The sequence below is a fragment of the Macaca thibetana genome, chromosome 10 (assembly GCF_024542745.1).
Source record: "Macaca thibetana thibetana isolate TM-01 chromosome 10, ASM2454274v1, whole genome shotgun sequence".
NCBI lineage: Eukaryota > Metazoa > Chordata > Mammalia > Primates > Cercopithecidae > Macaca > Macaca thibetana.
The window spans coordinates 6855643-6882940 of NC_065587.1; the positions used below are offsets into that span (position 1 = coordinate 6855643).

The 27298-nt window shown below is 51.2% G+C and overlaps 4 protein-coding genes across 4 annotated transcripts in view; 1 reads left to right on the forward strand and 3 right to left on the reverse strand.

Moving 5' to 3' along the window:
• PNPLA3 (patatin like phospholipase domain containing 3) lies at positions 1-26646 on the reverse strand. Its single transcript, XM_050805910.1, has 9 exons — positions 26296-26646; positions 23574-23806; positions 21845-21910; positions 18096-18305; positions 16549-16609; positions 13972-14193; positions 11124-11256; positions 5628-5732; positions 1-4266 (listed from the first exon to the last, which is right to left on the reverse strand). The coding sequence occupies exons 1-9, from the start codon at positions 26480-26482 to the stop codon at positions 4038-4040; spliced, it is 1446 nt and encodes a 481-aa protein (XP_050661867.1). The 5' UTR covers positions 26483-26646; the 3' UTR covers positions 1-4037.
• Positions 1-27298, forward strand: part of SULT4A1 (sulfotransferase family 4A member 1) — a 996812-nt gene that overhangs the window by 874416 nt on the left and 95098 nt on the right. The gene's annotated exons all lie outside the window — the stretch shown is intronic.
• PARVB (parvin beta) overlaps positions 1-27298 on the reverse strand; it is a 695786-nt gene that overhangs the window by 216614 nt on the left and 451874 nt on the right. The gene's annotated exons all lie outside the window — the stretch shown is intronic.
• Positions 1-27298, reverse strand: part of SAMM50 (SAMM50 sorting and assembly machinery component) — a 718434-nt gene that overhangs the window by 48035 nt on the left and 643101 nt on the right. The window lies entirely within an intron of this gene.

The following is a 27298-nucleotide window of genomic DNA, read 5'->3' on the forward strand; positions in this document are numbered from 1 at the left end:
TCTTTATAGTCTTTTTTTTTTTTGAGATGGAATCTCACTGCATCTCGGGTCACTGCAACCTCCGCCTCCCAGGTTTAAGTGATTCTCCCGCCTTAGCCTCCCTAATTGCTGGGATTACAGGTGCCCACCACCATGCCCAGCTCATTTTTGTATTTTTTAGTAGAGATGGGGTTTCACCCAGGCTGGTCTCGAACTCCTGACTTCAAGTGATCCGCCCCCTCAGCCTCCCAAAGTGCTGGGACTACAGGCAAGAGCTACCATGCCCAGCCCTCTTTCAGTCTTTTTATATACACACACAGATACATATACACACCTACATACTTTTTTTTTTTTTTTAAACAAAATCAGGCTCATACTCTGCAGTAAGTTTTGCTGTTTACAAAATGAAGAATGTTGGACCAGGCATGGCAGCTCACACCTGTAATCCTAGCATTTTGGGAGGCCAAGGCAGGAGGATCACTTGAGCCCAGGAGTTGGAGACCAGTCTGGGCAACATGGCAAGACCCTGTATCTACAAAAAAAACTAGCTGGGTGTGGTAGCGTACACCTGTGGCTCCAGCTACTTGGGAGACTGAGGTGGGAAGATGGCTTGACCCCAGGAAGTTGAGGCTGCAGTGAGCTATGATTACACCATTGCACTCTAGCCTAGATGACAGAGCGAGACCCTGCCTCAAAAAAAAAAAAAGAAAAAAGAAAAAAAGAAAGAAAAAAGAACGTTGCTCCCTGACATATATTACATACTGATTAGTCCTGAGGGTGGATTCCAAAACATAATTGTGCCATAAATTAGAGGGAAGGCTTTATTTGATTAGAATAAATAAGAATGCATTCATAGGCTGATAAGAAACTTCTAGAGGTGGTTCAGGAAGAGAGGGAGGCCTAAGCAAAGGGTGCCTTCTGGAGGGGCAGAGAAGACGGGATTGGGTAGCATCTAGGCACAGGTAGGGCGGGAGACCTTGGCCATTTCTATAAGAGTATTACACTTCCTGATTTCCTTATCTTGGTACACTTGGAAAAAAACAAATGCTCATTTTAAGAAGGCGGGGGTCGAGGCATGGTGGTTCACACCTGTAATCCCAGCACTTTGGGAGGCTAAGGCAGGAAGATTGCTTAAGCCGATGAGTTCAAGATCAGCATGGGTAACATAGCAAGGTCCTGTTTCTACTAAAAATAATTTTAGTAATAAAAAAATAAGAAAGAAGATTGAATTTTTCTTTCTTTCTTTTTTTTTTTTTTTTTTTTTTTTTTTTTTTTTTTTTCCTGAGACAGAATCTCACTTTGTCACCCAGGCTGGAGTGCAGTGGCACAATCTTGGCTCACTGCAACCACTGCCTCCCGGGTTCAAGCGATTCTCCTGCCTCAGCCAACCCAGTAGCTGGGATTACAGGCACCTGGCACCATGCCTGGCGAATTTTTGTGTTTTTAGTAGAGATGGAGTTTCACCATGTCGGCCAGGCTGGTCCCAAACTCCTGACCTCAGGGGATCTGCCCACCTCAGCCTCCCAAAGTGCTGGGATTACCGGCATGAGCCACTGCACCCAGCCTGAATAATTTTTAAAAGCAGAAAGAAAATAAGTCCCATGGTATCCCATCAGCCATTTAATATATTTTTTCCTGATAACAATCACAACACCCACATATACATTTGTGCATATGGAAATATACTGGTTATTAGAAAATACTGTTGGCTGGGCTCAGAGATCGCACCACTGCATTCCAGCCTGGGCCACAAGAGCGAAACTCCGTCTCAAAAAAAAAAAGAAAAGAAAATATTGTTAAAGTTTAGTTATATCTGCTAATGACCGAAGATGTGGTGCTAACAGAACAACGCCTATTGGGAAACTTGGGAAAAGAAACTTGTAACTTTTTTCTTTTTTTTTTTTGAGACGGAGTCGCTGTCACCCAGGCTGGAGTGCAGTGGCACAATCTCGGCTCACTGCAAGCTCCGCCTCCCGGCTTCACGCCATTCTCCTGCCTCAGCCTCCCAAGTAGCTGGGACTGCAGGCACCCGCCAGCACACCCAGCTAACTTTTTGTATTTTTAGTAGAGACGGGGTTTAACTGTGATAGCCAGGATGGTCTCGATCTTGACCTCGTGATCCACCCGCCTCAGCCTCCCAAAGTGCTGGGATTACAGGTGTGAGCCACCGCGCCTGGTCAGAAACTTGTAACTTTCTTTTCCAACATTACAAGGGTGGGTCCATCACAAGGAGGCCATGAGGGTGCCAGGTGCAGGCTCCTCCACCCCATTCCAGCTCCACAGGGGACAGTGTCTTGCTCTGACACCCGGTGGGGTTGGGGGTGGAAGACCCCAGCACTCACTAGACCTGAGCTCACTGATGGAGCAAGCACTGAACAGAGGCCTTGGGAACTCACTCAACCCTCAAGATGTAAGAAGGCAGGTTCAAATCCTGCAACTCCTGCCCCAAAGGGGGCTTCTATGCACTAGGCAACACGTCATTATTTTCACAAGTAGCCTCTTTTCTCAAAGAGTTCACAATCTCATTAAGAGAACATGCCCACATAGAGTTTGTCCCTAGAACCCGTTTCTTGTAAAGGGTCTGTCTTCTCAGTCAAGTGCTTTTGTCTGAACTTGCTGGTTCTTCCCCTCCAGGGCACTTCCTTACACAATATGGGTGAGGGTTGTAACTTTCTTTTCCAACATTTAACAGTTTGAGCATACCATTATTTTTCTTGTATGAACTATACTCAAATGCATAAATAGAAAAATATACACACGTTTCACCTTCAGTCATATTACACTGAGCTTGCTAATCAACTATCACACCTGGAGAAAAGGTGTGTTCTGGTCTCAAGGGCTTGTCTCCATCAAGGTTGGCAGAGTAGGGAGGACAGAGAGAGGTTGGGGTGATGAGAGAATGAGAAGATGCAAAGAGAAAAAAAGAACGCAGATCAGAAGTGTGTGGAAAATAAACCAGGTTCAAGTTGTGGGCTGTGGTGGAGAGGAGGCAGAAGCTCCTGCTGTGTTTGGCTCCTGCCTGGGGGGCTGAGGTGACCGCCCTGCACACCAGATTTTTGGGTTTTTTAAATTTTTATTTTTTGAGTCAGAGTTTCGCTCGTGTTACCCAGGCTGGAGTGCAATGGCTCAATCTCGGTTACTGCAACCTCCGCCTTCTGGGTTCAAGCGATTCTCCTGCCTCAGCCTCCCGAATAGCTGGGATTATAGGCACACACCACCAGGCCCAGCTAATTTTTAGTAGAGACGGGGTTTTGCCATGTTGGCCAGACTGGTCCTGAACTCCTGACATCAGGTAATCTGCCCACCTCGGCCTTCCAAAGTGCTGGGATTACAGGCGTGTGCCACAGCGCCTGGCTGAACTTTTTTTCTTTTTAAAGGCTTATTCTATTAACATCTCACTGATTCATATAATACAAAATTCAACAGATAACAACTCTTCCTTACATTTTTATATAAAACTCTTTAAACATTATTTTAGTTAGGTGAAAAAGGTGCTCTAAAATGTAAATCGGTTATTATCTTGGTACCCCCCACCCCCATGGAGAGGTTTTTAGTTGTCAAGGTTATTATATTTGCAGGCCACCTGACAGGCAGTGTCCTTCTTGGGAACCAAGTGCACCCCTTCCCACGGCATGGGGAGGTGGGATTGTGCTACTCTCTTCCTTCCACCCCACAAGATCACACATAGGCCAGCCCACCCCCCACCACAAGGCCCCCACCCATCCAAACACTAGTCATTCTAAGAACCTCACACTGGAACAGTCTGACCATTAATAGGACCATGAAATAGTCAGTAAGGGACCCTCTGCGCTAGGCTTCCCGGTGTCATTTCCCAACCAGCTGAACTAACGCATGCTGACGTATTAGACTTAAGTGCTGGACGGCTGCACAGACCAAACATTGCTTCCTAGCTTTTCATAAAACCAACTCAGCTCAGAGGCTGGGATCCTCCACGTCACAGGCAGGAGTCACTACACGGCAATGCGGAGGTAGCTGCGCAAAGATGGGAAGCTTTAGCACCTCTGAAAGAATCTCCTAGACTCGCCTCCTCAAATGACTCACAAATTCTTCTCCAGTGAAAAACTGGGAAAGGTGGAGAGCCCCTCAGCACCAGCAGGTACTTTATTGCCCCAGAAGAAGTTCAGGCTGGACCTGAGGATGGACCGTGGGGTAGCCTCTGCTTTGGCCTCTGCAGGACAGTCCTCGGGGGAGCAGGGAGTCCAGCAGTGCCAGTCCTGCTCCGGTTTGCATGGGGAGGCCTGTTCGCTGCTCACTGGCATTTGGGACCTGAAACACATGGAGAAAGTTGGCTTAGCGGCCATTCCCACTGCTATCGTGTGCAGTCTGGGCTACGATGGACCCACACTGCCGGCCAGTCGAGGCACCATCACACACACTCTGGGAATGCAGCCACAGCCAGAGACACAGCTTCTTCCAGCCCTCAGTGCTGGGCTGATGTCACCATCTAGGTCTTCTAAGCCCGTGGCCCTCCCAGCTACCTGGACCCCTCCCACTGGTGGACCCCTCCCATAGGTGTCGCCCACCAACGAATCCCTGAAGGGACCTATCGGTTTCCTCCACACAAACCTGCTTGCCCCCCAGGGTGTCCTACAACCCCCTGGCACCACTGACCACCAGTCACCAGGGCTGCCCCTACTCCTTGGGCTTGGAACCAATACCTCCTCCTGTCCGAGAGCCTAAGAAAGCCTCTCAGTCTACAGATCATCCCTGCCTGGACCCTGGCAGCCCCCCTTGCTGCCTGCTGCCAGCCAGGGCCCAGGATCCATCCTCTACTTGGCCACTACTGCCCTCTTCCCTAGACAATCAGATCTTCGCATTCCCCTACTTTTAAATCCTTCTGTGTCTACCAATAATAACAACAATAGCAAAAGAGGCCATACCTCCTGATGCCCAGCATGTGCCAAGTACCATGCTATGGGCTCTCAGAAGCTCACGGAAACCCAGTGAGGGAACAGCGATTGCCCCTGTTGGCCAAGTGAGGAAACTAAGGCCTATGATTTTCAGGATAACGCCCAACCCTGGTAACAGGAGCCAGGCCCTGATCTCCAGCTCAGTTTTTAGAATTCAGGAAGTAGCGGTATCCCCTGGGGCCTGTCGACGCAGACTGCTGGGCTTCACCCCAGAGACTGTGACTCAGTACAACAGAGGGTGGAGGACAGGCAGCTTGCATTCCCAGGCACCCAGCCACACGCTCCAAGGAGCTCTGCTAGCCCTGCCCCTCCAGGGCCCCACCTCCTTCCTGTGCCATGGGCACCAGAGCTCCTTCCCGAAGGCACCACAGTGCTATCTGACACTCCCCGGCCCTCACCCTGGCCACTCTGTCTGAAGCACCTTTCCCTACTTATCCGCAGCCTCTCTGCTCCTCCACCATCAACGCTGCACTCAAAGAGACTCATCCGACGGGAAGTCTTCCCAGGCCCCGGTGCAGGCTGGCCTGGGTGACAGCTCTCAGGAGGTGCACTGGGACCTCTGACTGATTCAGCTGCCCCCCATGAGACAGTGTCCCCAAACCTTAGGGCAAGCTCCTTGCTTGACGTTCAGCCAGCTGTTTCCAGAACGTCGTGTGAGGCCTCATCAGATGAGAGAGATGCCCGCCCAGCCCACACACCCACAGCCAAAGTATTTACCCGGAGGCGGGAAGCAGACACATCAGCGCTCGAGTGAAGACCTGTGAGGTCACCCACTGCAGCCACTGCACATCGTCGGGCATATCCGGAAGCCATGTCACCAGTCTGCAGAGATAAGACCAAGTACACAAACACACACACAGGCAGACACAACAGCTTACAACACCACCCTTTGTTTACAAAAGCCGCCAACATCATCTCCAATCTGATGACTTCCCAGCAGGTGGATCTGGGATGACAGGACAAGGATGAGCCCATCTGAAATCTCTAAAGCAAAATGAGGCCACTTCTGGTTCAAGAAAGCTCAAAGGACTTACACTGAAATAAAGGAAAAAACAAAAAAACAAAAAACAAACAAACAAACAAAAAAAACCTTGGCTTATTCAGGGCTCTTCCCAGCTTGGAGAGGAGCTGAGGCCCATGGCAGCTGCTGCAAGGGCTCTCATGGTCAAGACCGTCCCCTGCCTCACGGTTTGCTGTGCTTGGTCACATGTGAGCCCAGCAGGGGCACCATGGAGAGGTGTGGTCACTACCTCCTCTAGACTCTCCATCCCCCCCCCCACAAAGGACCCCCACCTCAGGGTCTCTGATAAATGCCTGAACACAGACATCCCCCTGCCAGCAGTAGTAGGGTGGGGAGGAGGAGGCTGATCCTGGGGAGTGGAGAAGGAATCTAGGAAGGCCAGTGGGAAAATGGAGCTGGCTTTTGAAGGAGGGACTGGGCATTAAAAGATTAATCAGGGCCAGGCGTGGTGGCTCACACCTGTAATCCCAGCACTTTGGGAGGCCAAGGCAGGCAGATCATGAGGTCAGAAGTTCAAGATCAGCCTGGCCAACATGCCAAACCCCACCTCTATTAAAAATAGAAAAACGAGCCAGGTGTGGTGGCACACACCTGTAATCCCAGCTACTCCAGAGGCTGAGGCAGGAGAATCTCTTGAGCCCAGGGGGTGGAGGTTGCAGTGAGCTGAGATCGCGACATCGCACTCCAGCCTGGAGGACACAGCAAGACTTCGTCTCAAAAAAAAAAAAAAAAAAAAAAAAAAAAAAGGGCTGTACGCGGTAGCTCACGCCTGTAATCCCAGCACTTTGGGAGGCCAAGATGGGCAGATCATGAGGTCAGGAGATCGAGACCATCCTGGCTAACACGGTGAAACCCCGTCTCTACTAACAAATACAAAAAAATTCACTGGGTGCGGTGGCAGGCGGCCATAGTCCCAGCTACTCCGGAGGCTAAGGCAGGAGAATGGCGTGAACCCGGGAGGCAGAGCTTGCAGTGAGCCAAGATTGCGCCATTGCACTCCAGCCTGGACGACAGAGTGACACTCAGTCTAAAAAAAAAAAACAAAGGATCAAAGGACATGCCAGACTAATTTGCTAAAAACAAAGTAAACACCCACACAAATCTACGTGTAAGGACGTGAGTGAAATAAATGCTCAGGACTGCAGCATGCAACCACCTCGTGTTTCCCATGGTGTGGCACGAAGAAAATCCCCAAGAACAAGCGCGGCCTTACAAGAAGTGATAAATCTGCAAGAGCAATGAGGAAGGACCAGGGGCTCACCAATGAGCAAGATATTTCAACAGGTTACTGGACTCCAGGCAGAAGGGGAGGGGGCTGGCGATGAAACAGGCAGAGCGTGGGGAGCCAGTGTTCACCACCAGGGCAAAATCCGACAGCTCAACCACCTCCAGGGAAAGGAAGGGCTTCTAGGAAAGCAGTAGCACCCCCAGATAGACATCCTTCTAGTAGCCTGCCTGTCACTGTCTGGGAGCTCTGCCAGGTGATGCACCTACCCTTTTCACCCTGAGCTCCAAGTCCTCTGTTGCTATATGGGAAAAACCCCAACAAGCACATGCTGAGAATAAGTAGCATAAAAAAGATGAAGAAACAAAAACTAGCCCAAGAAGAAATGGAGAAGGGATGATCCGGAGGACAGCAAATATTCCAAGAGAATGTTACATCCATAAAACAAGAACAGAATGCTAAGTAAAAAGAACAAGCAGAGAACAAGAGAGTACTCTTGGAGATTAAATTATATTTGCTGAAAGTAAAAACTGTAGGATAGGACTAGAAGACAAAATTTGAGGAAATCTGTCAGAGCAGAGGCAAAAAGACAAAGAGTGATAAAAAATATGGCAAAGAGAGAAAGTCGGACATGGAGACAGGAATCCAACCCAGGAAGTCAAACATCTTCCTAATAAGAGCCCCAGGAAGAGGAAGAAAAAGTCTGGGCAACATAGTAAGATCCTGTCTTACAAAATTTTTTTAAAAAATTTGTTGGGTGTGGTGACGTGTGCTTATTTATAGTCCCGGCTACTTATGACGTTGAGGCGGGAAGATCACTTGAGCCTGGGAGGTTCAGGCTGCAATGAACCATGATCATGTCACTGCATTCCAGCCTGGGCACCAGAGTAAGACCCTGTCTCAAAAGAAAAAAAAAAAAAAGGAAAAGAAAAGAAAAGGAAAAAAAGCAAATGGAAGGTAAGGAAAAACAGAAATAAGAATAGAAAATAATTTCCCAGAGCTGGAGAAGGCTTTGACTGAAGGGGTCCCCAGTACTTGTCCAGCTGAATAAATGAAATAAGGACTTACACCAAGACATATGACATTTCAGATTATAAGGGATAGAAAGTCCTAAGAGCACCTACCTGCAAAGAAGTGAGAATGTGACTGTCTCACTCCCAGGCTTCCCACTAACCAATATTCTGAGAGGAAATGATTTTCAACCTGCAATTCTAGACATGGCCAACCTATCACTGAGATGGGATAGAAAAAAAACACGTTTACCAACACACACAAAGTCAAATGTTTACTTCCCTGGGAGTTTACTAGAGGCTCTGCTCCAGAATAACCAGGGAAAAGCCAAGAAAAATGAAGCTATGGATCCATGGATGGCACAGTGGCCCCAGGAGGGGAGACGGCAGGATACAATTGTGTGGTGGACAGCCTAGGACACACCCAGATGGAGGTGGGGCACGGAAGACCTAGGAGTGGTCCAGGGACAAACGGCAAGAACGGAACTTCCGGATGATCTTAAAAAGCAACTGGGGATGGGCTGGCTCATTGCCTCCCTTTCAGAAGCATTTCGGCAGGAATCAGAATCCTAACCCTTGAAGGACACAGAATCTGAGGTTATTTTAACAGCTCAGGTGTTAAACTGCCAAGTCCAGGGCCACGTCCACAGGAGGCTCAGCAGCCTCTTCGTAGTAGACAGGTCAGCACTCACACCTCCTCACACCTTTAGGCTCTTTGTTCCCCCTTCCCTGGACTCCCTGCAGGCGCATACAGCCCCATTCCTGATGCCTATATTAGCTCAATTTTTTTCTTTCAGTCAGACCAGGGTAATTTTTTTTCAAGTGCCCTCCACTGTCAGACAACCCACCGAGGTCGGTTTTCCTATCCATATATTGCAGATGAAACCAATGAGGCTCAGAGAAATCGAGTAACTTGCCTGAGGTCACACAGCTTAGAAATTGCAGTGCCCTGGTCTAAAGCCCATACCTTTTATCTGTCTCTAATTTTACTATCATCATTATTACCCGAAAATAGAAATCAACGTCACTAGCTGGATGCTTACTATGGGATGGGTACTCCTGCACTGTGACTTAGTAACCAGACTGAGTCTCCCGACCACCCTCTGCTCCAGGTGATCTCTCTAGATGGGAAGCTGAAGTGCAGAGAGGTGGATTCAGTCGTCCGGAGTCACACAGCTGTGGTAAACAGTGCAGCCAGGATTTGAAGAAGGGCAGTCTGACTGCTGAGCCAAGCTCCGACCATTCTGCTCTCCCCCGTTTCAGAGGAAGCCCAATCAGAGGAAGCCCAATCAGAGGAAACCCAATCAGAGAAAGCCCAATCAGAGAAAGCTCAATCAGAGGAAGCCCAATCAGAGGAAACCCAATCAGAGGAAACCCAATCAGAAAGCCCAGGAAAGCCCAATCAGAGGAAGCCCAATCAGAGGAAGCCCAAAAGGCCCAATCAGAGAAAGCTCAATCAGAGAAAGCCAATCAGAGGAAACCCAATCAGAGAGGAAACCCAATCAGAGAAAGCCCCCAATCAATCAGAGGAAGCCCAGAGGAAACCCAATCAGAGAAAGCCCAATCAGAGAAAGCTCAATCAGAGGAAGCCCAATCAGAGGAAACCCAATCAGAGGAAACCCAATCAGAGAAAGCCCAGAGAAAGCCCAATCAGAGGAAACCCAGTCAGAGGAAGCCCAATCAGAGGAAGCCCAATCAGAGGAAACCCAGTCAGAGGAAGCCCAATCAGAGGAAGTCCAATCAGAGGAAGTCCAATCAGAGGAAACCCAATCAGAGGAAACCCAATCAGAGGAAGCCCAATCAATAAGTTCTAGGAGCATCACACTGTGTTCTCCTAACTGCTGGCTCTGAATCATATATGCCTAGAAGGAAAGATGGAATTCCCTATGTTCTCCTACTTTCATGTGATTTGATTTTTTTTTTTTTTTTTTTTTTTTTTTTTTGAGTCAGAGTCTTGCTCTGTAGCCCAGGCTGGAGTGTAGTGGCATGATCTCGGCTCACTGCAACCTCCGCCTCCCAGGTCCCAGTTCAAGCAATTCTCCTGCCTTAGCCTCCAGAGTAGCTGGGATTATAGGTACACACCACCATGCCCAGCTAATTTTTGTATTTTTAGTAGAGACGAGGTTTCACCATGTTGGCCACGCTGGTCTTGAACTCCTGACCTCATTATCCACCCACCTCAGCCTCCCAAACTGGGATTACAGGTGTGAGCCACTGCGCCTGGCCATGACTTGATTTGTTATTTTATTCATTTCATTACATTTCATTTTATTTTGAGATAGGGTTTCTCTCCTGTCACCCAGGCTGCAGTGCAGTGGTACAGTCTTGTCTCACTACAACCTCTGCCTCCCAGGCTCAAGCGATTCTCCTGCCTCAGTCTCCCAAGTAGCTGGGAGTACAGGCACGTGCCACCATGCTCTGCTAATTTTTGTATTTTTAGGAGAGATGGCGTTTCACCATGTTGGCCCGGCTGGTCTCAAACTCCTGACCTCATGTGATCCACCCATCTTGGCCTCCCAAAATGCTGGGATTACTGCCGTGAGCCACCACGCCAGCCTTCATGTGATTTTAAATGGAAATAGCTTAGAGAGGCAGCAAGGATCCTGCTTCCAGGCTTGACCCTTCTATTAGGCATCTCTGTGACCTCAGAGCGGTGACCCCAAGCCCTCTGGGCCCGTTTCCTCAGGCAATCACAAGAGACTGGACCAGCTACTATGTGAGGCCACTGACAACTCCAGGAGTTCCCACAGGGAGTTTCTGGGCTTGCACTGAGTTACAGGTACATGTGTGGCTTGAGGACAGGCAGGCAACGTTCAGGGGCATTGCATATAGACTGTGAGCTGTGATCTGCTGCACGATAATCCAGGCCCCAGACTACATGCCACCATCATCTGTCATCCTGTTTCATCCTCATATCAACCCTGTGAGGAAGACACAGGGCCACCTAAAATGCTCACCTCTGGACAATCGCAATGGCAGACTCCACAGGCAGGGTACAGGGCAGCATCACATAAGACATTATCCTAATGGGTAGCAAGTTGCAAATCTTGCTCATGTATCCACCTTTGTCTTTCATTGCTTCACTCACTGCTGAAAAAGACAATTTGGAGCTATTATCTCCCACCAGTGTGAAAAACCAAACCACTTTACTCTGTTGGTGCTTAGCATTTCCATGAAATACGCCCGTCCTGGCAGCCAAAGGGTCAGAGGCACTCACAGAAGAGACGGGGTGGGGTTTGCCAGGCTGCTCTTTTCAATTTTTTTTTAGACAGAGCCTTGCTCTTGTTGTCCCGGCTGGAGTGCAGTGGCGTGATCTTGGCTCACCGCAACCTCCGCCTCCAGGGTTCAAGCGATTCTTCTGCCTCAGTCTCCCAAGTAGCTGAGATTACAGGCGCCTGCCATCATGCCCAGCTAATTTTTTGTGTTTTTAGTAGAGATGGGGTTTCACCATGTTGGCCAGGCTGGTCTCGAACTCCTGACCTCAGGTGATCCACCCCACCTCAGCCTCCCAAAGTGCTGGGATTACAGGTGTGAGCCACTGCGCCCGACCCAGGCTGCTCCCTTCACAGCAAGGGCAGTGTGAAGCTGAAGCAGGGCACACAGCTCAGAACAGCCCTGAGAGTGCTTACAGGACATAAGGTCCCCACTCCCAGCTCCTTTAAATTGACAAATATATTTGGAAGTCACCATTCCAGAAAGCCTGCTTTTATTTTCCTTGAAAAGACATGTCCATTTCCAATATCATAGCTGAAATTATATAGAAAATGGTGTGTAGGTCATGAGGCAAAGCATCATCTTGTATTAAGAAATCTGAATACACCCCACAGAAAATAATCTGCACAGAAAGAGCTACAGCAGGCTGGGCCTGGTGGCTCATGCCTGTAATCCCAGCACTTTGGGAGGCCAAAGTCAGTGGATCACTTGAGGTCAGGAGTTTGAGACCAGCCTGGCCAACATGGCGAAACTCAGTCTCTACTAAAAACACAAAAATTAGCCAGGCATGGTGGTGTACGCCTGTAATCCCAGCAACTCAGGTAGCTGAGGCATGAGGATCATTTGAACCTGGGAGGTAGAGGCTCCAATGAGCCAAGATCACGCCACTGCATACTCCAGCCTGGGCGACAGAGCAAGACTCTGTCTCAAAAAACAAAACCAAAACAAAAAACAGCTACATCAAACGTCACAGCATCTATGTTCTCCTAGGAACTTCTCAGGCACCACCAGCTTTACAAGCTGGTCCTTGACCCTCTGCTGGATTCCAGAGCTTTCTTCCTGGAGCCCCAGTCTTTTATTCCCTCTCTTTAATGACCTCGTGGTGCCTCAAATCATATTAATCTGGTGATATGGTTTGGATCTGTGTCCCTGCCCACATCTCATGTGGAACTGTAATTCCCAGTGTTGGAGGCGGGGCCTGGTGGGAGGTGATTGGATTGTGGGGACCGATTTCCCCACTGGTGCTGTTCTCTTGATAGTGAGTGCATTCTCGTGAGATCTGGTTGTTTAAAAGCATATGGCACCTTCTCTCTACTTCCCTCTCTCTCTCTCACTCCTGCTCCAGCCATGGGATGTGCATGTTTCCCCTTCGCTTTCTGCCATGATTGTAAGTTTCCTGCGGCCTTCCCAGAAGCTGAGCAGATGCCAGCACCGTGCTTCCTGTCAAGCCTGTGCAAGTGTGAGCCAATTCAACCTCCTTCTTTATGAGTTACCCAGTCTCGGGGATTTCTTTATAGTAATGTGAGAACAACCTAATGCACCTGGGCAGCTGCTGTCTCCCATCTCCTAGGGTGTTGGTACCTCAAGAACAAGGAGCTATGTCTGACTCATTTTTTAATTTCTCCAAATGCCTGACTCCATAGCTAGTTTGTGGGTTCCTCTGTCTTACTTAGTCCGTGTTCAGGCTACTTTAACAAAACGCCACCAACTGAGTGGCTTATAAAACAACAAACATCGATTTTTCAGAGTTCTAGAGGCTGCGAGGTCCCAGATCAAGGGGCGGCAGACGTGTTGGTGTCTGGTGAGGGCCTGCTTCTTCACAGACACCACCTTCTGTGTCCTCATATGGTAGAAGGGACAGGGACGTCTCTTGGGTCTCCTCAATAAGGGCACCAATCCCATTCATGACAGCCCTTTCCTCATGACCTAGTCTCCTCCCAAAGGCCCCACCTTTTAAGACCATCATCTTGGGGGTTAGGATTTCAACAGATAAATTCCGGGGGAGACACAATCATTTGGACCATAGCACTGTCTGTCCATTCAATATTTGATGACATTATAAAATGTAGCACCATTCTATGGAGGTTCAAAATTGTGGGTTTAGGGGAAGGGAGAAATTAAGAGCGGCCTCAAGAAAGGAGCCTTGAGATGGCTGGACAGGTGGAGGGTGGCAACCGGAAAGGAGCTCCAAGTAACGGGCCAAGTCCCAGAGGCAGGACCCCCATCCTTGGGGCCCATGAAATCCAGGTTGGCAGGAGCTCAGGTGCCATGTTGGGGAGACAGGGTTGGGAAGGGGTAGAGAGGGCCCAGCTGCTGCAGGAGGAGCCTGTATGGAGAACCCCAGGGGGCTCAGCTGGAGTTTGTTTTCCTTCCGGTCATGAACCCATGGGGAGACTTGGCAAGGTGCCAGGATTGGGGGGCTGTGCTGGGAGTGATAGCAGCAGACCAGGCTGTACACATGGAAGGAGATGTTCCCGACAGCCTGTCCCGGTTGCCTCACCCTATCGCTCCCATGTGGCAGTACCATCTTCCTCCATAACACGCAAGAAAGAAAACAAGGTGCTGCCTGTGCCCAGCCTGATGAGGGGGTACCTGTAGCGAGCTCGGGCGACAGGGTGTCCAGGATGCTCTCATCCCAGGGCAGGATGCTGAGACGCAGGTGGTCTAGCAGCTCATCTCCATCCAGCCTCATAGCCAAGGCAGCCGGCTCCGGGGAAGAATCCAGACTTGTGTTTTCCCAGCCGGGCGCAGTGACCTCAGAATCCATCCCTTCTGAGGATGACTTCAGACCCCGCTGGGGCTTGTTGCAGATGCCTGTGAAGGGCAGGGAAAACAAGCCCCTCAGGTGAATGTGGGGAGTGGTGATCATTACCCACCCATCCACCGAACTGCAGGGAGGCAGGCAGCTGGCCTGTTATTAGCCAAATGCAAGGGGAAGAGGGGAAGGAAGGAGAACGAGCGCCGGTGTTTGTCGCCCGGAGAAAGGAGTATGGGGCTTTAAAGCAGGACACACGTGAGCTTGGCTCCTGCTAGCTGTGTGGGCTCCATCTCCACGTCTGGATTCATGAGGTGCAAAGGCGAAGGTTACTGTTCATTTATAACAACTGAACCACTGGTTACACCTGCCTCCCAAGCCCTGAGCTAGGTGCTTCACCATCAGGCCTTACAGCAACCATTATCATCATCTCCATTTTTCAGCTGAGAAATCAGAAGCACAGAGAGGTTAAGAGACTTGTCTAAAGCCATGCAGCCAGTACATAGCAGAGCCGGGATTTGAAGCCGGGCCTGACGTCAAAGAGGGTACTCTTCCATCACACGGCCTTGGAAGAAGCACCCAGCAAGCGAGGATTGGGCACCAGTATGTGCCAGGCCCTGTCCTGGGTGCTGGAACTCAGCAACCAGCACCAGTGAGTGGCCCCTGCTCTTACAGCTTTGGCACACTGGGCCGGGGGAGGGGAGCTTCAGACAACCACAGCTGCACCTGGCCCAACTCTGTCTTCCAACCTCAGGTAGAAAAGACCAGTGGCTGCTGCTCAATGCCTGAGCCTTGCTCCCCAAGATAACCTCACATTCATGCTTGCCCTGGCTCTCTCCAGGCTCTATCAGATGCCCTCCTTACCCTCTGAGATATCATTTTCCCTTAGGAATGTTGCCAGGTTCTCAGGGAGATGTTGATTCCAGCATCTCTGGCACACCAGCTTGTCCTGCCAAACCGGCTCCCTCCTAATGTCCTCAACCCTCAACCCGTGGGCGCAGCTCCCCATCTCCCCTTTGCGCAACTGCTAAGCCAGAAGCCGGGACTACGCTCTTCTGTCTTCCTCTCCCCAAATGTCCCATCGGTCATTTCCAAGCCCTATTCCCCTGAACTGCTTCAAATTGGTTTCCTCCTCATGACCCTCACAGCCCTGATCCTGGTGGAGCCTCTGGCTGCCTCACTGGCCTCCTAGATGCTGGTCTCTCCCTTCCTGTCCCACAGCCAGGGGACTTCCAAAGCCCTCCTCTGATCCCCTCACTCCCACTACAGCAGCCCTCAATGGCTCCCTATGGCTGTGGGATGCAATCCCCTGTATCCAAAAGGCTCAGCCTGCCCTCCTGTCCCGTTTTTCACCATTCCTGACCCCCTCTTCTCCAGCCATCTCTTAGTGTCCCCATCCCCACCCCTCCAGCTGCACAGGCCTTTGTGCCATCCTCTCTGTGTCCTGCAGGCGTCACATTCATGGCCCCCGTGCCTAAGGCTCTCCTCCTTATCCCCAAAGTCTTCATGTGGATTCATGCCCTCCGAGAGGCCCTTCTTCCCTTGGGCCTTGGAGATCCATCCTGCAGGAGCCTCCAGCATCCTGTGTCTTCTCCTTGACACCTGTGCCTTGTCGTTGGCACCTGTACTTTCCCATTGACACAGCATCACCCTTCTGCTTACTTATCTGCTCACTTCTCTCACAAGGCTGGCAAGGGCCACACCTCTGTGTTCACTGCAGTATCCCTAGCGCACAGCAATGAACACTTTCTGAGCAGATAAATACACATGTGTCCTTACAAATGCAGCCTCCTTGGTCTTGGCCAACAACAAATTCACAAGAACAATATATCAGCCAACTCTTAGTATTAAAGAAAAACAGCTCCCAACACATCTTTTTCCTTCCACTCTAATATTTCTAGAGCAGAGCTCCCCCAGCCCCGACAAGCCAGGATGACTTGAAGGCAGAAATTCGCTCTGGGAAGAACAAACTGGTCTAGTGAGCTTGGACCCACACCTGACTGGAGATGAGAAATCTGATTGCTTCATTTGGGGTCCAGGCGCAGAAACTCTTTAACTTCAGCCCTTGTTAAACTAAAGGATCACAAGAGGTCGAGCTGGAAAGAAAAACCACCTTCAGATAAGGGGACCCTGTGGAGGGAGAGGGCCCTGGAGTCATGATATCCCAGTTCAGATCTCGGCTCTGCCCCTCAGGGAGGGGTGACTGCTGCTTGGCTCTCCTCTCCAAGCTTCTGTTTGCCCATCTGTAAAATGGGACCAAGATTTCCTATCTCCCGGGCTCATGAGTAGGTTGCACAACACAGGGAAGGCGTTGGGCACTAAGTGTTAGAACTAAGGCAAATCTCAGTCTTTACCAAGACTGCTAGTAAATACTCATCAAAAGGGCACGTCTGATCCTCCCAGCCCATACGTACCCTTCTCTTCCAAGAACCTGAACGCGTCCAAATATCCTCGAAGGCATATCTCTCCCAGCACCTGTGAGCAAAGCAAGCAAGGGGACTACAGTGGGGAGACACCAAGCACCATTTATTTAAGCATCACTGGTAGACCGCAGAGGGCACTAAAGAATCGTGCAAGCTCTGAGTCTGCTGGCTGGGGGTACTGAGCCACCTGGAGGCTGAGCAAAGGGCTCTGTGCTCCCAGAAGACAGTTCCCTACAGGTCTTGGCTCGAATGTCACCCCCCCCCAGAGACTTTGTAGGCATCCCAGCAGGCAGGAGCTTCTTTTTTTTTTTTGAGACGGAGTCTTGCTGTTGCCCAGGCGCTGGAGTACAGTGGCGCAATCTCACTGCAACCTCCGCTTCCGAGGTTCAAGCCATTTTCCTGCCTCAGCCTCCCTAGTAGCTGGGATTACAGGCATGTGCCACCATGCCTGGTTAATTTTTGTATTTTTCATAGAGACGGGGTTTCACCGTGTTGGCCAGGCTGGTCTCAAACTCCTGACCTCAAGTGATCCGCCTGCCTCAGCCTCCCAAAGTGTTGGGATTACAGGTGTGAGCCACTGCGCCTGGCAGGAGCTTGTTTCTTGGGCTTCCTTGGTCCCGGAATAAGCCTCCACCCTAACAAATTTTGCAGCCTGTCCCAATTGTCACTAGGACAATAAGAGCTATCTCCTCTACTCATCTGCTTATAAAGCACACAGGAAAACCAATCCTGTTAGACAACCTTTCCTCTCCCTTGGACTGTGGGCATGCATTGCATTGCATAGCCTTCCTTCTTTCTCTCCAGGAGCACCAAAGGTTGCTGTACATGGTCTGCAAATTTCTTACTATGGTAGAGTGGTAAGGCAAACTAAAACAACCACAATCAAAAAAGGTTAAACTACCGAATGCAGTTGTTCTTGACCATGTTTCCAAATAAGAATCATCTTAGTGGCTGGGTACAGTGGCTCATGCCTGTAATCCCAACACTTTGGGAGGCTGGGGTGGGAGGATCGCTTGAGGCCAGGAGTGTGAGACCAGCCTGGGCAACACTCTACAAAAATTTTAAAAATTAGCCAGGTGTGGTGGTATATGCCTGTGGGTCCTAGCTACTCAGGAGGCTGAGGTGGGAGGACGGCTTGAACCCAGGAGTTTGAGACTTCAGTGAGCTATGACTGCACCACTGCACTGCAACCTGAGTGACAGCAAGACCTTGTTTCAAAAAGAGAAAAAAAAAATCTTTATAACTAAAGAAATAAAAAATCCTAATGCCTATGCTGCACCCCCTGACTATATAACCACAGCCTGGGAAGTGGATCTGAGTTTTAGGGCTGGGTATATGTTCCCAGGTGATTCCCATAATCAGGGTAGTGCCTCACCTGAGCTTCTGGGACACGTGCCTTTTATTTCCATTAACCATCAGTGACAAGGTCTATTTCTGTTTGATTGTGCAGAGAGCAACAGGTAGCTCCTGGCAATCAGGGAGTTAAAGAAGAAGACCCCCCCCCCCCCAGAACACCTGCCTCCTCACTGCCAACTCACCTTGAGATCCGGGGGGACAAACGCTCTTGAGAGAAGGTAGAGGTTCCCTGTGCAGAGGCGTAGGCTGAGCTTGGTGATGTCCACATGAAGAAAGTTGGTGGACTTGACTTTAGGGCAGATGTCGTACTCCCCATAGAAGGGCGACACGGTGATGGTTGTCTTGGCATCAATGAAGGGTACGTTGTCACTCGCTCCTCCATCCACATATCGCTTTTAAAGAAGGGAAAAAAGGACTGGCACCGTCTGAAGCTCTGGGTTAGTGCTTAACTGCTTAACAAGCTTTCACATGTGGGCAGAGCTTCTCAGAGCCGCAAACAGGCTGATATGGAGGGAGGACATTGGCTTTGGAATCACTCCTGCAACAAATCCTTACTGAGCATTCCTGTGCTGGGACAGGCTCTACTCTGGCTCTCAGGGTTGCTGTCTACTGTTGTACAGTGTGTGCACTGCACAAAAGTGCCTGGCAAAGAGGCAGATGGAGACTGGAGTCCATGTTGTGTTGGCAAAGTCCTGGGGCCAGATGGGCACCTATAGGAGTGCCTAAGGGGGCCATATGAACTAGGGGGTGTTCAGTGCACTGGGGGCAGAGTGTGATAGAAACCCAAAAGGGAAAGATGGTCATGGGTTCAAATCCAGCCCCCTTTGCTGCTTGCAAGGAGGATACACAAATCTGGGACAAGATCTTTAACCCATGAGCCTGTCTCCCTCCACGTTTGACAATTAGAACCAAGACCTGGAGGGACTTTGGAGACACACATGAAACAATGAACCTGGGACCTCAGAAAATGTCCTCTAACCCACAACACAGCAGCATTTTGGATAAATCATTCTAAGGGTAAGTTTTCCTTCATCTATATCCTTAAACCACCTTATTGCCCATAGCTCACCTGGGGCAGGCAGCTTTTGCTACAATTTGGATAGAGCCTGTACCTGTGAAACTTGTGTCTACAATGATTTCCAGGCACAGCTGTCACAGCCAGACACCAGAGCCAGCCATCAGATGCCCACAGAGAAAGGCCTCCAAAATATTCCAGCCGGGAGGCTCTCCCCAGCCCGCCCTTCCACACGGAGGAATTTCAGAGCAGAGTTTGGCCTAAAACAGGTCCAGGAGGGAATCAGACATGTTCAGCCACACCTTAGCCATCAAGATTCTTGCCTGGAGTCCAGAAACGATCAGGAGTTTACACAGCAACATTTCCAAAATCGTAGCCACACTATGTCTAGGGCAGATGTAGCAAGGCATCAAAAACCTCACTAGCAGCCAGGCATGGTGGCTCACGCCTGTAATCCCAGCACTTTAGAAGGCTGAGGCACGTGGATCACTTGCGGTCAGGAGTTCGAGAACAGCCTGGGTAACATGGTGAAACCCCATCTCTACTAAAAATACAAAAATTAGGTGGGCATGGGGTGCCTGCTTGTAATCTCAGCTGCTCAGGAGGCTGAGGCATGAGAATCGCTTGAACCCAGGAGCCGAGGGTTGCAGTGAACTGAGATCACGCCACTGTGCTCCAGGCCTACGCGATAGAGTGAAACTCTGTCTAAAAAACAAACAAAAACCTCAGTAGCATAAAGGTACACAGAATGAAATGCCAGGAATCTGGAGTGAAGGCCAAGGAGGAAGGCAACTAGTGGATCATTTTCATTCAAGGGGTAGTCTGAAGCCCAAATATTCTCCTGCCATGTAGAACTTTTCCATGCATTTTGAACTTTATAGTAATGTTTTGAATTCAGGAGCTCCAGTGGTACGATTGATTAGCACGTGGTACATACACAGTAATGCTTTGAATTTGCTTGCGTTGAATTTCAAGAATAATGGGTTCTAATTGTCAGCAGGATTCCTATGAGCACACTTAACAGGTGACGACACAGCATCCCGGGCCTCTGTACACCAGATGTCAGTGGCACTCCCCCAGTTTTGACAACTCAAACTGTCTTCTGATGTGGCCAGACATCCCCAGTGGGGGTTTGGGGAGGATGCAAGACTAGCAAGTGAGCTGGCACAGACCCAGTGCCTAGTCCAGGGCCTGCAGAACAAACACTCCTGCTTTGGCTTCTCCATCCCCCTGGCATGGCTCAGAAATTGGCATGGCCAATGCACATATTCACTGAACTCAGCCAAATCTGAACACTGCCAGCAGCTTCTGACCAAAGCCATGGGGTGAAAAGGACAGAGTAGGACCCAGAGGGCTTGAAACTCTCCACCAGGAAGGAAAGCCAGAACTGTGCGCTGGGGAGCCAGAGGGCCTCACTACGGTGCTGCTGGGTGCACGCCTACTGAGTTCTGGAAAGACGAAATACCCACATAAAGCCACAGCATAACAAGGGGTTGGGATCCTGCTGATGCCCAACCACGTTGTGGCAACGTCGGAAATCCAAAACGTGCTTTGGTCACTCAGTGGCGGGGCACTCCAGTGGCTCTGTGGACCACTATCCTGGACCCCAAACTACAGAGAATGAGAAGAGCCGCCCTGCAGTGAACCAAGACATGCCCTCTTCTGACGGAGGAGCAGAGAGTGACCTGGGCGCAAGCTCCCTGGCCGTGCTCCTTGGGCAAGTATGACTCTCAAGTTCCCCACAGCCACATGGGATGAACAGTCACATCTCCCCTCGGTTGTGGGGACCCTGTAAGATAGCGCACAGGAGCACGTGGCCTGCAATGGGAGGCTCCCAATGCAAGTCCCTCTGCCACGTGGCTCTGCTGGTGCTAACATACAGGATTGCATCAGAGGTTCTGCTGCTGCTCTTGTGGGTTCAAAACTGACCCTAAAGGGCTAGTATTTTATAGCCTAAACTTCTTCCTGTGCATCACAAAGTAGCCAAACAAAACAAAGCACAAATCTAGGTTAGACCAGGCTTACAGATTTTTGTTGCTGTTTAGAATATATATGACTGTTGGCCGGGCGCGGTGGCTCACGCCTGTAATCTCAGCACTTTGGGAGGCCGAGGCGGGTGGATCACCTGAGGTCATGAGTTGGAGACCAGCCTGGCCAATATGATGAAACCCTGTCTCTGCTAAAAACAAAAAAATTAGCTGGGTGTGATGGCAGGCATCTGCAATCCCAGCTACTCAGGAGGCTGAGGCAGGAGAATTGCTTTAACCTGGGAGGTGGAGGTTGCAGTGAGCCTAGATCGCACCACTGCACTCCAGCCTAGGCAACAGAGCCAGACTCCATTTCAAAAAACAAAAAATATATATATATGTATTTTTTATATAAAAAATTTTAAAAATTATTTTTTTTTATTTTTTATATTAAAAAATGCATATATATATATATATATATATATATATATATATATATGACTGTTATAGTTCCCCCTAAAAGTAAAGCTCCACCTTCCAGGGGTAACAGATTCTTCAACGTCATATACTTTATTTATCTTTTTTTTTTTCTTTGAGATGGAAGTGCTGGGATTACAGACATGAGCCACCGTGCCCGGCCAACATCACATAGTTTAACTAGGTCACAGAGAAGCTACCTGATGCTTAAGGTGCAGATTAAGTGAACCAGCCAGTTTACCTTACAGATAGCCAGACAATTAATTACACATGAAGTAAGTTTTGTTGCCCAGGTAGCCTGGAAGTAGGGTCAGCTGTGGCCACTCTGTCTGAAAGGCAGCGAGGCACGGGGCTCCACCACGGGACAGATCCTGCGGTGCCTGACACTAGCGCCTTGCTGGCAGGAGATGTGTGAGCACGCTTTAGAGAGAAAGCCCCCAGGACTCAGCACTAGCAGAGAAAGCTGACTCACCACGCCTCTGAAGGAAGGAGGGATAAGGCCACTGTAGAAAGGGATGAAGCAGGAACATATCAAGGCCTGTGAAAGCAAAAGAGAGAGAAGTTATAGGCAACAGCACCCTTTTAATTTTCGTGATCCTTCATAAGCCTTCTCCAAGTGAGCAGGGCAACAAACCTGAAAATGCCCTTTGCACAGAGTAGGTTGATCCATGGGTTGAAAGAACGGGGAACCAACCCACACCCTCGGACTTCAAGCCCGTGGGTCTCATCTGTTGCATAAGCCCCTTAACAACACTGTCAGTGAACTTCAACTTCCTCTCCTCGCTCCCCACGGGAGTCACACTGGGTCACCACAGACACCACCAAGGGTTGTTGACTCACGGACTGAAAGGCATTTGATCAGTGCTGTTCAAATGCCGGTATTCATTAGAATCACCCGAGGGTTTGTGGAACCAGAGATTCTGTGTCCCTCCCCAGAATTCGCAAGCAGCAGGTCCGAGGCAGGGCCTGAGGATCTGCCATTCCAATGAGCTCCCAGGAGCTGCTGCTCTGCTGGTCCCAGGATCACACTCTGCGAAGCGCCATGCTACAGAGCAGTCAGCAGGCACGACGCTGATTCACTGGGAGAACAGACCCACGCGGGAACAGACAAGTGCTGGCTGTTTAGAGAAAGCGCCTGCAAACAAGGTTAAACAGAGGATGAAACTGGCTGCTGGTTAGATGCGCCAGGCTGCTGTCTTCCACAGACCTGTTAAGTAAAATGGAGTCCTTCATCCAAGGAGCACTTATGAAAGCATCAGCCGAATTTAATGGTGTTTTGGTATTGCAAATTATCTTCTCTCTGCTAGACCCTGAGGATACAGGCAAATAAGGCACATTCTCACCCTCGTGGGGTTTCCATTGAGAAAGCATCTTCATTATGGAAGATGTATAGAGAAAGCTCAGGAGAGGCATGCCTGCAGGACAGGTTCCTTGGACTGGGAGGTCATGAGCCAAGTGTTGAAGGAAAGAGAGGAATTATTTGAAATTGTAATTGCCAGGCCGAGGTGGGCAGATTACTTGGGTGCAGGAGTTTGGGACCAGCCTGGCAACAGGGCAAAACCCTGTGTCTACAAAAAGTACAAACATTAGCAGGGTGTGGTGGCCTGTGCCTGTACTCCCAGCTACTCGAGAGGTTGCGATTGCGCCACTGCACTCCAACCTGGGAGACAGAGCAAGACCCTGCACCGTGCCCACACCCCCCGCCCCCACAAAAAAAGAGAAAAAAAGTGAAGAAAAGAAACTGCCCTGGAACATTCAGGGTTTACAAACATTATGGACCAAATCACTGGAGACATACAGAGTTTATATCACTCCGGCACAGGGGGCCTACAACTGCCTGTGTTGCTTCCAAAACAAAAGTCTTCTTTTTTTTTTTTGAGACAGCATCTCACTGTCACCTGGGCTGGAGTACAGTGGCATGATCATGACTTACTGCAACCTCCACCTCCCAGACTCAAGCAATTCTCCTGCCTCAGCCTCCCTAGCAGCTGGGACTACGGGCCCACAACACCATGCCCAGCTAATTTTTCTGTATTTTTTGTAGAGATTGGGTTTCATCATGTTGGTCTCGAACTGCTGGGCTCAAGCAACCCACCCGCTTCGGCCTCCCAAAGCGCTGGGATGACAGGCATGAGCCACCGCACCCATCTGAAAACAGCTTTTCTCACTTGATATAACATCCAGATAAGCAAACTGCTTACATCCACGACTTCGTCTTTGGACTGAAAGTCAGACACCAGAACGTTTTCCCCATCAGACACTCTGGTGAGTGAGACGCATATTTTGCCAGAGATGAGCTGGTGGACATTGGCCGGGAGGTATTTGTAGAGATCCTGTCGGAGGAACTTGCCTATGTTGAAGGATGGATGGAAGATACCAATGTTCCGACTCCTGGCCTTCCGGACAAGATCTGAGAGGACCTGCAGAGTCTGCTCTGGGGACAGGAGACAAATACATAAGAGAATGTACCACACTGGGATGGCAATACTTTTGGCAAGGCCAGAAACCAGACAGCAAGGATGCCACCAACCTTTGTCCAGACCAGTACTATCTACTATGGTAGCCACATGCGGCTATCACGCCCTTGAAATGTGGCTCATCCGAACTGAGATGTGTAAGATACAAACTGGATTTCAGTGGCTTAGTATGAAGTATCTCATTAGTACATTTTTATATTGAACAGATGTGAAAATATTATTTTTCATATATTGGGCTCAGCAAAATTAATTCTACCTGTATCTTTTACTTTATTCAACATGGCTTCTAGGAAATGCACAATGACATGGCTTCCAGTATATTCCTACCAGACAGTGCTGCTGTAGGCCTCAGCCACAGGAATGAATCTCTCACTTCCAGAAGCCCAGGTGAGCAGGCCTCACCTCAATGCCCCACAAAGTCAGACGCCAGGAACATATCAGCATCAGAGCTTTGGCGTAGATGGCCTTAATGCTGTCAGGTGCAGGAGATGTCACCTCACTTACTGGCCACTCTCCTGGCATGCAAGACCGCCCCTCCCAGCCCGATCCCTGGCCAGCCATAAATCTTGGGAAGCACAGGGACAGGCATGCTCCAGCCTGTCCTGACCCAAATCTGATCTTGATTCACAGCTCTCCTTCCCTGAGCCGATTCTCCAAGCATGGCCAGAGCGGTGGAATTGCACGTGGCTGGGCAGGTTCTGCCTGTCCCTTCTGCCAAGTTAGCCTCAGCTCAGGTGCACTGAGGAGCACCAGGATGCAGCCTCTGGGACATGCTCAGCAGTTCCCAAGTGCACAGCCTCCTGTGAGACAGGGTTAAAGTGGGAACCTGGAACCCTGGAACACAGGGAGTGGCTCCTGCCAACATCTCCAGATCCACCTTCCAGGGACTTGGTGGTTCCTGAGCCTCCCTGTGTCCTGCCAGGGAAAGCCCCAGGCTGCACCTGTCCTCTGCCCAGTAAGGAATCCTTTCTATACCAGAGTGAGTGTATTTTAGGCTCCTGGGATCACTGCATTTGAATTCTGTCCCAGTGTAAACATTTGTTCATGTGGGTGTCCACAGGCCACCTTGGGATACAAAAGCTTTTATTGTTGCTAAACCTCAGGGTGTGCAAATGGTCATGTGGCCAGTCTAATTCTCCTGGAGGCCACACTTCCTGCCCTTTGCTCCTCTCCCCATGGCTTAGGGGAAGGCAGACAGCCAGGACTGTCTAATCCCTAATCCCCACCTCCCAGTCAGCCCAGGGGCTGCTCACTGCTCCTACCCAATGGCAGGGCTTCCTCTACCAGCACGGGCTTGCTCACCACTGAACAGTCACTCCCTGCTGGCTGTGGCAGGCAGGGCAAAGAGTCCATTGTTAAGGAAGCCCAAATAAAACGGGGCTGATGGGGGCATGATCTGCCTGGAGACCTCTGGTGTCAATAGCTCCACAATGCTACTTGCCCCAGCCCCTGCCCACTGGCTCACAACCCCCTCCCCACCTCCAGGACTGTGGCAGGCAAATTCCCGGGAAGGATACCACACCCTAGTAGTTCAGGCTACTGAGAGACAAACCCTCCGTCTGCACCCCCACCACACACACACACACACACACAGGTACCCACATGGACAAATGTTTCATTAGGACAAGATTCAAATGCACAGGATCTCACTTCCAGGAGTATTGAGCTGGAGAGGGGAGGGTGGGCCTAGGTCAGTGGAGACTAGAGAAGAGGATGGGATTGGGGGGTGTCCAGGGATGCACTCCAGGCCCCAGGAAGGGTCCCAAACACTGGAGGAGGAGGAAACAACTTTCCTCTTTCAAGGTACCCCTCCTCACCAGACTCCAGTTAGCCTGTCCTGGAGGATGCCCAGGGTGGCCCTTCTGGGAGGCTGCCCAGTCCCCAGAAGGCTGGGCTGCGACCTAAAAAGAGCGCAGGCGCGGGGTGTCTTGAGTCCCTCAATCCCCGGAGGGAAGGAACCCACCCTGGGGCACCGGCCAAAGCCCCACTCTTGGTCCGGCCCAGGGCAAATCGGCCCCCCAGCAGCTCAGCCCGCCCAGCACCTCCCGAGAGGACACCGGGGACCCGGAGTCCGCAGGGGCCAGCACGACCCTCCGCCCCAGGTCCTGCTCCCTACTCCCCGTCACTCCGAGACGTCCCGACTCTCAATCCGGAGGCAAGGGGCTCCCTTCATGCACTGGCTCCTGATGCGCGTAGGGGTGGGGACGCGCGAGAGCCCCAGGCTTCGGCCCGGACCTCTCCGGGTTCCAACGCCCCCTTCCCGCGCCCAGGGAACAGCGCCCCCGCAGGAAGCATCTGCCCCAGAGGGGACCCTCGGGATGCACCCCGCCGTGTCCGTGTCTGGTGCCCGCTCCTCTTGGCGCCCCGCGACCCCTGGGGACCCCCTGGGGGTTCTTAGGGGGCACCCCCTCCGCACGCGGAGCCCGGGCGGCGGCCCCAGACGCACCCAGCGGGATCCCGGAGAGGACGCCGACGCAGTGCAACGCCCCGGCCGAGGCGCCGAACAACATGCGCGCGTCGCGGAGGAGGTGCGGGGCGTGCTCGCTCAGGCAGCGGGTCGCCCCGACGTGGTAGAAGCCCAGGAAGCCGCAGCCCGCGAAGGACAAGCTCCAGCCGCGCTCGGCGTCGTACATGGCGGGGCGGGGGCGGGGGCGTGGATCCGGATCGGAGTCGGGATCGGGGATCGGCTCGGGTCCTGATCCGCAGCAGCTCCGCCGGGCGCCCGCAAGCGCTCGTGACCCAGCCGCCGCGTCTCCGCCCGGGCTTTCCACGCGCGACGTCCGCCCCGCCTCCCTCGGACCATGCAAATAAGCCGGAGCGAGGCCCAATGAGCGGGCAGGACGCCCTCCCGGGCGAGGCTTGGAGGGGGATGGGGGCGGGGACGGGGTCTGGGAGGGGGATGGGGGCGGGGACGGGGTCTGGGAGGGGGATGGGGGCGGGGACGGGGTCTGGGAGGGGGATGGGGGCGGGGACGGGGTCTGGGAGGGGGATGGGGCGGGGACGGGGTCTGGGAGGGGAATGCAGCGGGGACGGCGGGCTGGGAGGGGGAAAGGAGCGGGGACGGGGGGCTGGGAGGGGGATTGGGTACGGAGGCTGGGAGGGCGATGGGGGAGGATCTGTGCAGGGGTCCAGCCTGGGAGCTCCCCCCAGCGACTCGAGAGAAAGCATTTTTCCAAAATCCTAAAAGACACTGCATGTCCTGGAGAGAAACGGCTTCCTACTGTTTTCTTTGTCATCCATTAAGTCGGGGGGGTGGGGAGGGTGAGAGGGGAGTCACAGTTGGTGCCCACTTGATCCTTAACATCCCTCTGACACTTTATCACGTCCCTTTTGACCCGGGGAGAGCCAGCCTAAAGCAGGCACCACCACCTGAAGCGTCTACTGGCTGCGTTGCTGCAGGCTTTCTGTGTGATTGCCTTCAAGTGCTGGGGATTTTTTTATTGAATGAC

Bases quoted from the DNA above. Each gene is read 5' to 3' on its own strand.
- PNPLA3 (XM_050805910.1), bottom strand. From the start codon at position 26,482: ATGTACGACGCCGAGCGCGGCTGGAGCTTGTCCTTCGCGGGCTGCGGC. The intron at 23,807-26,295 runs GTGCGTCTGGGG...TCCTGTCCCCAG, and splicing joins CCTCTCCGGGATCCCGCTGG to AGCAGACTCTGCAGGTCCTC. The intron at 21,911-23,573 runs GTAAGCAGTTTG...TTGCTTTCACAG, and splicing joins CCAAAGACGAAGTCGTGGAT to GCCTTGATATGTTCCTGCTT.